Source organism: Pristiophorus japonicus, chromosome 4, assembly GCF_044704955.1.
Source record: "Pristiophorus japonicus isolate sPriJap1 chromosome 4, sPriJap1.hap1, whole genome shotgun sequence".
In the NCBI taxonomy this organism is placed as follows: domain Eukaryota; kingdom Metazoa; phylum Chordata; class Chondrichthyes; family Pristiophoridae; genus Pristiophorus; species Pristiophorus japonicus.
The window spans coordinates 213,038,940-213,053,814 of NC_091980.1; the positions used below are offsets into that span (position 1 = coordinate 213,038,940).

A 14,875-nucleotide genomic window follows, 5' to 3' on the forward strand; every position below is an offset into this window, starting at 1 on the left:
AATCTACCCTGCAATATAAATATGCTGTTTTTATAGCACCTGAAACCTGAGCAAAAATAAAACCTGCTCTCTTTACAATTCAGCAATATAAACATGGCACTAGCTTGATTGCTGATGGATTGGTTTCATGTCAGGTACATCAGCAAAACAGTGTAATTCGACTGGCTCCGGTTCAAGGCTTGAATGTAATAATCTGACCAGGTGCAAACAGTCCCTATAGACTTACATAGCAGAGTATTAGCATGCAAAAGAAACTTTAGTTCAGCCATTAAATCTTTGTGGCACAGATTTATTACCCTGTGTCAGACCTTTTGCCATTTATAAGTATATATGGTCTCACTCTTTTATGGTGTCCCTGTCTTTAATTTCTCAGCTGACTAACTATGGTGGCCTTTATATTTTCTGTAAGCATAGTCATCCAGCTTGTATTCGAGCTGGAGCTCATATAAGGACAGATTATGTACTTTTTTAATCACAGATCAATCACACTACATCTACCACGCTTCAATTCACTAACCTTGCAATCTGGTGCAAGTGCAAAGTTAATTGACAATTACAAATTGCATGGAAGCTAATCACTATTTCATTGCCAAGCTTACGAAAGATAAACATGAGATTGGAAAAGTTGTATTACATCTGGGATTGTAGAAGAAAGAAATTATTCTGTGTAAATTTGCAGTCATATATTCTATGCAAGAAGAAATGTGTTTTCAAAATGGTATTAGCATTCATCAGATGCTTTTCAATCATTAATAAAAGCAGCTTCAGGATGATAGTGTTATGAACAATGATGTCAGTCATAAAAACATGAAAATATTTAAATATCACTTACATCATACAACTCATTTATTTTTAATAAAGCTTTTATAGGGTATTTTTCCTAAACAAATAAGCAGCAGACATATATTTAACCTCTTTGCCAGGTGATGATTGTGTTGTGTTTTTCTTTGTGGAAGCACAACTCCAAACAATCACATTTTAGGAAGAATGTTGTACTCTACAACACTTCTCCCAAACATAGCCCAGGTTTGTTCACCAGGATATATTTCCCGAACATTTTTGCATGAATAAATTTACATAATCAAACCTGGTCTTGACAGATGCTATCAAAAATAATGTTACCTAAGGGCCATTATTGTTTTACATCAATGACATTCTAATAACGGATGCAATTAGTTGTCCTACAAGGAATTAGGCTTCAGAACGGCGGTGATGTAATCGTGGGGAAGTAGTTTCAAAATGTTTTATTTTGTTTATACCTTTCTACATTTCTCCTTACTACATCACAACAAGATGATATGTGAGGCCCTTCAATTTTCTATTCGTCCGTGCAATAGCAAACCCGCACACCCCTCCCCCCGGACTCCCCATGACAAAGATTTTCTCTGTGTAGTATATGTGTAGCAAAATGTTCACACAAATAATAACTTGTCCATTTGAGGAAGTGGAGGAAACAACTTACATCTTACCACTTGTGGCCCAAAAAGAGCCTCTGCCCTCGGCCTCCGATCCACCCTCTGGTCCCCAAACTCCACTCCAGCCTGTTACCCCCACCCCTAGCCTCTTACCCCTTCTCTGGCCTCTGACCCCTAAGGCCCCAGCCAGCTTTCCAACCTCCCACCATCCCCGGCCCCCAATCACCTTCCGACTTCCCCCCTCTGGCCCCTGATCACCTTCAACCTCCCCCTTCTGGTCCCCAACCCCCCCCGCCCCTGATCCCACGTCCCCTCCTACCCGCCTGATAGCTAGCCACCTCTCCATCTGGCTGGCTGCGGGCAGAAAACAGTGATCCTCAATGCTAATCAAGGGCCTGCGGGAAACCTGTTCTCCCGGGTTTCCCAACTGCTTTCCAGCACCCTCCCGCTCCCTACCCGCCTCCAAATTAAAATTCCAGTCATGGTGTCTGAGATATTCCAACATTTTCATGTGAATGGTTCTACAGTTTTTTTTATAATAAATATAATATCCATTATATTTCAGATTTAAAAATATTGAATCATTGACTCCATGCTGCTTCCTTTTTAAACATCTGTTTGCTTAACTCATTTGCGTGTAAGCACTTGAAGTGTTCTAGTCCAGTGGCAATAGTTAAAAGACCATTAACTGTCTGAAGCTTTCATTAGCTCACCAACAGCTGTCACTTTATAATAGGAAACATTTTTATGTGTGTATGAGGGCATGACATGCTGACATTATTCTAAAAGGCAGGCAACTCTTCAAATATCTTTATGACTGGAGTTAATTCGAACAATAGCATAGGTATTTGAGGTTATCTGCAAACTGATAATTGAGACAATAATCCATTGTTATACCTTAGGCTAGACTTGTTTCAAAATTAAGCTGCATGTATAACATTGTATGCAGCACTCTCAGTTTCTTTCATTGGCTCAAAAAAGGCTCTGTTATGGAAAATGCTGCAGTTATTTTATGCTGTCATTTTTCAAATGTGCAGCCGCTTCTCGAGTAATACTGGGATCTCTTGAATATTTATTTTTCTGATAAGTTGATAGTGTTTTGATGGGGCAGTGAAGGCCAATGAAGGTTTTTCTATCTTTTATGCAAAGGTGCTGGTGCAACACGAGGGTGATGCCACAGTGCACCTGAAACATTGTTCAGTCATGCTTTTGACCCGAAGAGAAAAATGCATTCTGGGTTTGACATTTAAAAAAGTGACCCTAAGGCATATACTTGCACACATGTGAGATGAAATAAGATTATCCTGGGTAAATGCTTATACAAGCATTTTACTCAAGGGTTCATATCAAAGAGATTCCTTTACTAGCTTATGCCTGCCTTTGTAACTGGAACTCAACTTGATCTTATTTAATGCACTGATGTACATTTTCAGTCATTATGTTGGCTGTATCGCATATCAAGAGCACTCCTGAGGATTCCTAGGAATTGATAATTCTTATTTCTTATGTATGTCTACTCAATATTCACTCTGAGGAGGACGATATTGTGTGCTGAAACATGAATTATAAAAATTGATCCCTTTGTATGTAGGCTTGCATTAAATTGAGATATTCTTTTTTTTTACTATTTATTGCCTCAGTAGGGTTCCTGATGTCAGTTTATATTTAGCTGCTTGGTCATATTAAAGTTTTTCTACCACTTGTGATGTTTTTGCCAAGGGCACTCTTGAAGCAATGCATACAAAACTACCCTTTGTGCAAACGACTTCAAAAACTATTCTTAGACAAATTCTACATGGAATTTTAATTTCAAATCATTTTTTGAAATGTTGATTTTCGAAGCCAAAGTTAGAAATGAAATAAAATGTACAGCCTCCATTTGAGCCTGAAATGCTACCACCTCGTTTGCTAATGCTGAACTTTACAAAATGCAGCTCTTAGCTATTCAGATAGCCAATGCACTGCTTTTTCTTCACAAATTAATCACAATCAATCTTATGGACAGGTATTTTTTTCTAGTAGCACACTCAGTCTATAGTTTTTCTGATTCAGACACTTCACAATAGCTGGGAATAGTGGTCCTCCAAAATCTGTACAAGAGTCTTTAATGGGATTTTGTAGAGCCTCTTAGAACTGCCTCTATATAGCACTACACTTGAAGAAACTGCAATAATGCTGATGATCTCACTTCAGTGAATGGCTGTTTGTGGTGAGTGGATAAAGACTTAAAAAAAATCTCTGCTCTCCCTAAATTAAGTTTTCAAAACAAAATATCAGACAGCTCTTGTCTCTCAAATTTTCCAGAAGAATCTCAAGTTGCCAATTAATGTTTCTGTTTCCCTTAAAAGTCTCAAATCCCAGAGCATGGGCAGAAATATAATCCAGCCTGCAGGAATAAAGACAACAAATACCAGTCAATAGGAGGCACATATTGACAGACTACCCATCAAAAGTATCATGCTGCAATGACTAGCACACTCCAGTATATCTCTGTGCACTCATGTTCGTGCGCACACATATATCCACACACATATGCCGACACACATACACACACATTCACACTCACTCTCCCATGTATATACATATTAACACTCAACCATGAAACATCCTCCCACATTCACCCTCATATACACACATGTATATACTTGCACCCCTCCCTATATATGTTTATGCACACGTGCACACATACATACATGTTTCTTGGAAGTGGATTTCTAAAATTGGGATAATCTGGAATATGATTGAGCAATATTTTATCCTAATCACAAATGCTTCCCTGTTTATATCCCTTATATAAAAGTTTAGATCATTATTAAGCCCAAACCCACCGCCACTATCCTAAATATAATATATACATGCCATATATATGTTTGTGTGTGCATATACAGTGCTGCTGAAAGGTAATTGACCTGAAACGTTCACTCTGCTTCTCTCTCCACAGATGCTGCCTAACCTGCTGAGTATTTCCAGCATTTTCTATTTTTATTTCAGATTTCCAACATCCGCAATGTTTGCTTTTGCACCACTATCCCATGTTAGTGGGCTAATTTAACTATTCCTGGTCAACCTTCTGGCTATGACCTGCTCAGACTTAAGAAAATAATGTTTTCTTTTGGTAGGCTAGGCTCCCATCCAGACCTACCTGACTGACTGACCTGGAACATGGGCTTTTCTCTGTGTTTCATCTCTTGTGACCACAGGAAGTAGGTGGGCTGTCCCTCCTATTTCTTTCCCATTCAGTGATTCATCAGTCGACCTTTCAATAAAACAGTCTGCCTTCCTCTACAAGTAAATTCTCGCAGACACTCTGTGTTAGTCTCAAAATAATATGTCATCCAAACAATGTTAAGTTTGGATGTTTGCAGCAAGCTTGAGACAAGATAATGAATCAACTAACTGTTGTCCCCAGTCATTGTGTAAACACACCACCAGTGCTTCGCTTATAAATGTAGAAACTACTTTTTGTCTCAGTGACTGCAGCATATGGCTGTGAGGAGAGTTCTACACCTATGTGAACCCACACCTTTAAAACTCAAAACATAAATATAACTTATTTCCAAGTTCTTTCTGCAGAAAAATAGTCAAAAATCCTAAAAGGTGACACCATCTTTCAGCTGAAACGTTAAGTTGAGGCCTCCTCTGCCTGTTCAGGTGGACATAAACGATCCAATGCCACTATTCAAAATAGATCAGAGAGTTCTCCCAGTGTCCTGGCAACATCTCTCTCAACCAACTGTATCAAAGACAGATTATCTGGTCATTCATTCGTTTGCTGTTTGCGGGACCTTGCTGTGGACCAACTGACTGTCACATTTGTCGAGATAGCAATGATTTTATTCCAAAAAGTAATTCATTGGTTGTAAAGCACTCACGACATATTGGACTCATGATGAGCCACTAAATAAATGTAAGTTCTTCCTCTTTTTCTTTATTACCTTCTAAAACAACTAAATGAGACACTTTATTGTTGAGGTCACTGTGAAGAGTGCAACTGTTGTGAGCAATGGCAGAACAATATCGTAAAGTAGCATTTAGAGACCAGACTGTAAAAGACCCCAATGCCCCAAACTAGGAAACAAGTGTGGGAACACATCATGACCATGGTGAACTCCGTGTCAGCCATGAAAAGTACAAGATGGATAGTTGCAGTTATAAAAGATATTAATGCAATTTATTGACACTTTTCCCCCAGCATTTTGGAGTATTTTTTTCTCATATGTACATAAATATATTATGATTACTTCATGTAATTATAACTATGCAATTAAATGATTCAGTGTTTTTTTTCTAGTGAGTAGCTGAGCCATACAGACCAAGAAGGCTAGATAACCCACCAATCTACAGTCAACCTATCTGGCTGCAGCCAATAGCCAAACCACAACCATCGGCCACCCAAAATCAGCCAGCCAGGCAGGCAGGCAGAAAACAGCAGCAGCCCGTCATTAGACACTATCGGTCCATAACCCACTGTCAACTTTAGAAATCACCCACCTTCCACCAGCACCCAGCGAAACCACAGCCAACTATCACTAGCATTCAGTCATCAGATGCCAGCCAGCCACCAGAAGCCAGGCAGCAAACAAAGCAGCCAGCCATCAGATGCCATCCTTTCATAACCAGGGTCTAATTAATAGAAATTACCCATCCACCATTAGCATCCAGCCAAACCACAGCCAACTATCACCAGCATTCAGTCACCAGATGCCAGCCAGCCACCAGAAGCCAGGCAGCAAAAAAAGCAGCCAGCCATCAGATGCCATCCTTCCATAACCAGGATCCAGCTACTTGAAATTACCCATCCACCATCAGCAACCAGCCAGACCACAGTTAATTAGCCACAGCAGCCAATCCACTGCCATCTAGCCACAAATGTTCAGCCGCCAGCCGCCAGCCGCCAGTCCCTAGCCGGCCTTCAGGATAGAGCTGAAGACTTAAACATGTCCTTTCTCTAAGGACTGCACTTTGACGTGGGAAGGTTTGCATGCTCCTATGTCCCTGAGCTATGTTGGTGGGAGTATAACTTCTAGTTGAACCACGCAAGCCAGACATGTCAAAAGTTATGAGCCAGACTAAAGTCAATCCACCAGTCCTCCTTGTAGGGATTGAGAGTCAGGCTAATAACTATTTGTGCAAAAATGCTTTTTTTCATGGCAACAACCCAGAGACAAGACATGCCTGTTTCAGAATTGTAACAGAGAGAAAGATAGGGAGCCTGAATGAAACTATAGATTCTTCTTCTTTGTTAAGCTGTAAAACCCAGATATGACCTGTTGTTAAACACACTTTTCAGCAAGCATCCAATGGTGCATAATTGTGAACAAGTTCCCAATAATCGGCTGATAACAAGACCTTAACAAGCACACATGTGTTTATTTCAATCTTTTTTCTAAAGTTTCTTTATCTATTTTTGGAGCCATACAAATTGTCAGAGAAGTGTTAAACACTAACAAACAATACATTAGCACTTCCCAGAATCCAACACTTTACACATTTTCCTTTTTGATACATTTATTGAACTGAGGAATTTTGGCCCCGAATATTTTTTCTCAATCTCACCTTATGTAAATCTATCACAGCTGTATCTAGAATTATTGTTATCAATGCCCAAATCATTACTATTGTGTCCTTTTATTGTATGTGAGCAATTCAAAAAAACAAGGGGATACATTTTCAAAACCGATTTGTTGAAAAGAATGAACTGTTTTTGCTAAGTATTACATTTAAAATGACCACACCCTTTAGCATTGATGAGTTGGTAGACTGCTAAGATTTACATTTGATTGTGATATTGTTACTGTGCTTCAGGTCATTCATATAACTGGACGGTTACGGTTAAGAGTTTCCCTTTCTCATGGACGTGTGCTGCCCACTCAAATCATCGGCTTAGTAGTTGTGGCTCATGCTTTGCCTCCTCCAACTATTAATGAAGTCAGGATTGACTGCCAAATGTTTGTCACCAGAGTAAATATGGACCTCAATATTGTTTACTGTGAAAACCGGTAAGTAGTCTTTCATTTATCTGTATTTTATGTTTCTGTAATTTTTTAAATTAAGATATGTAGCTTCCTTTTTCTCATTTCTTTTCCTTGATGGTCCAGTCCAAGCCACGCATTTCGAGACTGCATGCAGACCACACTCAATGCCATTCCTGGCTGGCCACCAGATCTATGTGACAACCGCCTGATAGAAATTGTTGCAATCTTTTCCCCTCTGTCATGCAGGAAATTACCTGACCTCCACTTGGTGCCTCCCCACACAACTGGGCTCAAAGAGGGAAAGCAGCAGATTGGGGAATCAAACCAATTCTTTTGTGCTCATTTCACTGGTTTAACACATTGCATCACCACAGTTCTCACTCTATTGCATATTTTTGCAATTCTAAGTATTTTTTCCAATTACAAGTCAGTTTCTAATTCATAAATAAGATACCATTGTAAATAGGCTATTTATCGAGACTGTATTTTCAAGTTATTTAAATTTATTTCTTAAGGAACCATTCTTATGTTTATTGTTGATTCATTTATGCTTCTGTATTCTGTAGGATTAGCGACTATATGGATCTAACTCCTGTAGATATTGTGGGTAAAAGATGCTATTACTTCATTCATGCTGAGGATGTAGAAGGGATCAGGCACAGCCACTTGGATTGTGAGTATATGGCTAACTACAGGAGTACACTGCAAAATAAGCTTCATAGAAGAATGTCGCTCTAGGGAGAATTGCTTTCAGTGCAAAGTATTCCCCGCAGATTGATTGTTAGAAAGATCCTTAAATATATTTGCTCTTTGAGAGGAGATATACTTATACCTATTTATACAGGTTTATACCTATTTATATAGGTCCACAAACAGCCCCAGGAAACTCACCAAGTTGGATCTGCCAGAGAGAAACTAGCCTCTTTCTACTAAAATAAGGCCAGCAGCATTTTGGGGTCAGGCTTTTACAATAGCAGTGCAAAAATATTCATGTTTTGGTGTGCATTTGAGGTCGATACCAGATTTCAGCACTTTGTGTGCAGAATGGTGAGTCAGAGTTTAGGCCCAAGACTCGATACACTGTGAGTTCCTGATCTTACTTCATACCATTGTGGAGAGGTGCTAAGCAAAGGCTAGAAACTTGCACACAGGAAGCAGGGAGAATGCACTGGATGGAAATGGCACTGTCAGCGCCTAAAAGCAGGTCACCAGTCTACCATCTTAGATAATGAGAGGTCCAAGACACTGAGGGCCCTAAAATAAGGCGAAGAAAAATGAAAAAAAACCTGTTAAATATTTGATTATTATCTAATAATTTACAAATGGGTCTGAAATTTGCACAGACATATTTTAATGGATCCACATGGTGGAAGTGCTTCAGCAATAATTAAAAATTATATCACTGATGCTGAAGAAAGATGAAACTTTGGAATGGCAGCACAATGGCACAGTCTATTGGTGCATTAATGTTTTCTGCTATACAGTGTTAGGCTTTGGGTTGTTACCTGGTATGTCCTCACTGCACAGAAATGCCAGAAGGGAAGAACATTTAGAGAAAGTGGAAAGGGGAATTAATACTGGAAAACAGGGAAATAGCTGAGACGTTGAACAAATATTTTGTATCGGTCTTCATGGTAGAAGATACTTAAAAACATCCCAGTAGTGGATAATCAAGGGGCTATAGGTAGGGAGGAACTTAATACAATCACTATTACTAATGAAGTAGTACTAGGTAAAATAATGGGACTAAAGGCGGAGAAGTCCCCTGGACCTGATGGCTTACATCGTAGGGTCTTAAGAGAAGTGGCTGCAGAGATAGTGGATGCATTGGTTGTAATATCAAAATTCCCTGGATTCGGGACGGTCCCAGCAGATTGGAAAACCGCAAATATAATGCCCCTATTTAAAAAGGAAGGCAGACAAAAAGCAGGACACTATAGACCAGTTAGCCTAACATCTGTCATTGGAAAAATGCTGGAATCCATTATTAAGGAAGCAGTAGCAGGACATTTGGAAAAGCATGATTCAATCAAGCAGAGTCAGCATGGTTTTATGAAAGGGAAACCATGTTTGACAAATTTGCTGGAGTTCATTGAGGATGTAACGAGCAGGGTGGATAAGGGGGAATCGTAAGATGTGGTGTATTTGGATTTCCAGAAGGCATTCGATAAGGTGCCACATAAAAGGTTACTGCACAAGATAAAAGCTCACAGGATTGGGGTAATATATTAGCATGGATAAAGGATTGTCTAACTAACAGAAAACAGAGTCGGGATCAATGGGTCATTTTCCAGTTGGCAAACAGTGGGATGCTGCAGGGATCGGTGCTGGGTCCTCAACTATTTATAATCTATATTAATGACTTGGATAAAGGGACCGAGTGTAATGTAGCTAAGTTTGCTGATGATACAAAGATGGGTGGGAAAGCAAATTGTGAGGAGGACACAAAAAATCTGCAAAGGGATATCGACAGGCTAAGGGAGTGAGCAGAAATTTGGCAGATGGAGTATAATGTGGGAAAATGTGAAGTTATCCACTTTGGCAGAAATAATAGAAAAGCAAATTATAATTTAAATGGACAAAAATTGCAAAGTGCTGCAGTGCAGAGAGACCTAGGGGTCCTTGTGCATGAAACACAAAAAGTTAGTATGCAGGTACAGCAAGAAATCAGGAAGGCAAATAAAATGTTGGCCTTTATTGCAAGGGGGATAGAATATAAAAGCAGTGAAACCTGCTACAACTGTACAGGGTATTGGTGAGGCCACACCTGAGTACTGCATACAATTTTGGTCTCTGTATTTAAGGAAGGACAAACTAGCATTGGAGGCGGTACAGAGAAGGTTCACTAGGTTGATTCTGGAGATGAAGGGGTTGACTTATGAAGATAGGTTGAGTAGGTTGGGCCTATGCACATTGGAGTTTAGAAGAATGAGAGGTGATCTTATCGAAACATATAAGATAATGAGGGGGCTCGACAAGGTGGATACAGAGAGACTATTTCCACTCATAGAGGAAACTAAAACTAGGGGACACAGTCTCAGAATAAGGGGCCACCCATTTAAAACTGAGATGAGGAGAAATTTCTTCTCTCAGAGGTTTGTAAATCAATGTAATTCTCTGCCCCAGAGAGCTGTGGAGGCTGGGTCATTGAATATATTTAAGGCATAGATCATCAGATTTTTGAGTGATAAGGGAGTAAAGATTTATGGGGAGCGGGCAGGGAAGTGGAGCTGAGTCCATGATCAGATCAGCCATGATCTTATTGAATGGCGGAGCAGGCTCGAGAGGCCAAATGGCCTACTCCTGCTCCTATTTCGTATGTTGTTATGTTCTTCTTCCTCATACTCATGAACATCCAACTAGTTGACTCAAAAATGGCTTTGGCAGTGACCCAGAAACAGGTTGCCCACATCTTGGGGGTGGGGGGGAGGGGGAATTGCCCCTACTTTAAGGCCCGTTACCAGCTTTAAGTGGCCGCGCGGCGACCCCTTTTCAGCCCCGCGGAGAAAATTGTCCAGCTGGAGCACAGCCGCCACCCGGTGCCCCCGACAGCTTTGCAAGGCAGGAAGCTGCCCGTGGCTGGGTATTGCGGCCACCTTTAAAGGGGAGGGCGCACCGCAGCAGCTGCCATTTTGTTTTAATTGTCGGCCGACTGGTTCATCTGCGCCGCCAACAGGCAGCCCCGCACCCCCTCTTGGGGGCAATTTTCCCCCCAAGATGTGGGCAGCCTGTTCCTGGGTCACTGCCAAAGCCATTTTTGAGCTAACTAGTAGGATGTTCATGAGTGTGAGGAAGAAGTGAGTTCGCTTTTCACTTTCTCTAAGTGTTCTTCCCTACCACTGGCCTAGCCGAACCCCTCCTTAGTTGCCCAGTGTGCTCCACTGCGGCCTCTGGCCTCGCAGCATTCCTCCCCTTTAAGTGAAGGAGAGGGACGTTGCGCTGCATCAACGCCGGGCTGACATGGTCATGGTGACATGGTCAGTGCGGCGGTAATGGACACCGCCTCACTCCCGCCCCGATACCACCTCCAACAGCGCCCCAAAGCACTAGGACGTGGTGTCAGAGTTAAAGAGCTGAATTTTCCGGCTCTTCCCTCTGACTCCTGCCCGGCAGTAAATTTACGTTTAAATCGAAGTGCCCTCCCCAATTTCTCACTGAGGGCAATTTCGGCCCCAGAATGGTGTATAGCATTGGGAAAGCTATTTACAAAAACAGGCAAGGAGAATTTGCAACTTGGTTCTTCTGTCTGATTAAAGAAATGTAAGACATTGTTAGTAATCAGTTAAAAGGCTACAGAAATGTCATGCACTAGAATTGTTAACTTGTTTACAAATGACCATGGGAAATATTAACAAGTTCAGTAAGTAAACACCATGCTATCATTTACAGACCCTATTAACCATCATGACTTTTTCTTTCACTGGTAAACTGTTTTGCTCAGTAATTCTTATGATTGCTTAAGTTTGCAGCGATAATTTAATGCTATATGCAGGTACAGTGTCATATGCATAGATAAACCTTTTAATCATTATTTCCATTCATGTCCGTCACATTGCAGAGAAATTATTTCTCAAGGGATGCAAGCACAAATTTAGACAAATACAACACAGCTTCTGAACAGCTGCTGTTTACTAACATGGGCTGACATTGGGCAATACAATTAGAGATCAGTATTACAATATGTCATCATTTAGAGACATCTAATGCATGTATGTTGATTCACAAAATTTAATAGAAGTGTTTCTTCGCAGCTCAGATTTGTTTGTGCTGACATCCAGGGTTAATTTACGATGTAACGCACTTGTGATCTGCTTCAAGAGGATGTTGATAACATTTCTCACCATTTTCTACCAGGCAGAACTTAGAAAGTTGGGCTGATATCTAGATTTTTTACCATGCATATTTTCTGTGTATAGTTTTTAAATTTGCCAGTTAACAGAGCAGGTTAGAGTTTCCACAATCATGGAATTGGGGCACATCTTCAGCGAGCCAGGACTTCCATCCACCACAAAGATGCACCCCTCACCCTGGCTGACTGTCCTACATTGAGGTGCATCAATTATTTGGGTCCCCCCAACATCGCTGGGGAGTAAGCCTGCAAGGGGGTGAGGTGAAGATTGGCTGCAGTTTGGTCTCGAGACAAAATACAGTTTGTGTGGGCAGTGGCCTCCATGGTGCCGGTTGAATATGATTTATTTTTAATCATTCCAGAGCACTGCTCTGGTGCACAGGCTTCATAGGCATGACATTTAAATACTTATCCTCTGTTCCATCGCAATACTGGATGTCAGGGAGGGACAAGGTTCCTGGAGTCCAGCACTGTTATGGCAGAAGTGATGGAATATATGTCTGATAATGTCTTTCTGTGATTTGAATATTATGACAGTATACATGCTCATCCTCGTCACTTCTGGCAGAAAACCAGCACAATATTAAAATGGATGGATGTGCAGCAAAGGGTGTGCCTAATACTTATTCTGCCCCAATCTCATTAAAAAATCAACAGAGGAGGACTGGGTAATTCCAGCCAACATGTCCAATCAAAGTAGGAGATAGCTGGCTATTCCACCAGAACTGTAGTCTTCCACCATGCGTGGAATTGCAAAGACTACTTTCCCCTTCAGTACCACCCACTGGATGCCTACAGGGACGCATTAACACATGGACTTCGGGGCCAGACGTGCTCCTCCGAGCCCCACTGAGGAAAGAATTTATAACTTACATTAACAAGCTTCACTGGCTTCCCGGGAGGTTCACCTGTTCATCATGGGGTCCCGATTTGCATTTATTACTGAGCTCCCACCAAAACCAGCAGCATTAAAGTTGCAGATCAGCAGGAATGGATAGGAAATGGCCTGCTCCATTTTAACTGTGTCAAGTGGTAGCACTCTCGCCTCTGAGTCAGAAGGTCGTATGTTCAAGCCCCATTCCAGAGACATGAGCCTCGATATTAAGCGGGGGCGCGAGTTAATAAGTGAAAAAGGTGGAACGCAACCCTTGACCCGTTGCACACGTGTAAGCCACCATTTTTACAGCGGCAAATGTCATAGTGTCCAAGTGTCCAGCAATGGAGAGACGGGAAGCTTAATTAATAGATTTAAATCGGAGTCCCACAGTGAAATTGGGAGCTCTAATTGAAATTTGCTACTGCTGCACGGGTTTCCCAGGGGTCAGGAAACTTAGCAGTGAAAGGAAGGTGGAAGCTGCTGGTTCCCCAAGGTAAGTGCTTCTTTCAGCAGTCCATGTGGGAAAGATTGCTCCCACAGACTCTTCAAGGAAGCATTCGGTTTCCCCCAGCACCAATCGTACAGACATCGGGTCTCTTCTTTTGCTGCCGTCACCCCTCCTACCAACCCCCCCCCCCCCCACCCCGAACCAAGTGCCTGTCTTTGGTCTCCCCTCCTGATACTGGTAACAGAAAGAGGAAATAATGGTAATCGTGGACTAAAGGTACACTGCAGGGAATGATGAACTACAAATACATTGTAAGTGCTTCTGGTGCTTCATCCCCCACCGACCACCCGCCACTTGCCTCCCAGTAGGAGAGAATAGATGCACAGCAGTTGACGATGATACAGAGACAAGTCAGAGAGAAGCAGCAACACAAATATGACAGAGACTGGTAAAATAAATGCTTCCCTGAACAACTGTTAGCAGCAGCATTGGAGTTCCACTATTTTTAATTATATAAAAGTTGTGTCCGTGTTACTGTGTCACTGCACTAGGTAGAAAGAACATAATTTCTAAATGGTTGTGAGAGCTTATGCTTATGATAACTATTGTATACACTGGAGCCTCAATCATCGGCCATAATGGAAATTGACAGATGCTCTGAATGTGCTGCCTGTTCCCACTTGTTGAATTTGGTATTTTCCACCGGAGCTCACCTCCATTGCACTGCTGCTGTCAGCTATAAAGGTGAGCAATAAAGACGACCAGTGCTCACCTCCAGTGATCTGAACAGCCTCTGCTGAGATTCCATAGAGTGCCTGCCTTATAAACATGCCCCTACTAGCTCCAGCTGCTTCACTGAGATCAGCATAATGGAGGCTGCCAGCAGGATTGCTGAAGATAAGCAGGTGTTGTCTGTAGCACTCATTTCTATAGCTGGGGGACTGTGGTTTGCATCAAGGGAGCATTTTTGGCCAATTGTCTTGGGCTGGTTTTGGGTTGGGTGGTTGGAGTTCAGTTCCAGGCAGACGCACAGGGGAACTTGGAGCCAGCTGACCAACTGATAGATCAGCTGTTCCAGCATCAGTTTATCTTGCTGACAGAAGCAGAACAACCAAAGATCATGAAAAAAATGCTGGCAGCCGTTACTCACACTGATCTCCCATTATCCACAAAGGGTCTCCCAACTAATCAAGAATGCAGATAATGGGAGTGCAGATAATTGAGTGTGCACTGTATGTATTTTTGAAATGCTATCATCCAAACCGTATGATATATTGGTTATATATGCAACTCAAGGCAAAACCCACAAGG

The 14,875-nt window shown here is 41.6% G+C and overlaps 1 protein-coding gene across 1 annotated transcript in view; it reads left to right on the forward strand.

The window, feature by feature from the left end:
• The window catches only part of LOC139263260 (neuronal PAS domain-containing protein 3), a 1,415,846-nt gene that overhangs the window by 1,368,337 nt on the left and 32,634 nt on the right, over nucleotides 1-14,875 (forward strand). The window contains exons 8-9 of the mRNA XM_070879060.1: nucleotides 7,221-7,414; nucleotides 7,957-8,063. Coding sequence (XP_070735161.1) covers nucleotides 7,221-7,414; nucleotides 7,957-8,063 — 301 coding nt within the window. The remainder of the gene's footprint in view (nucleotides 1-7,220; nucleotides 7,415-7,956; nucleotides 8,064-14,875) is intronic.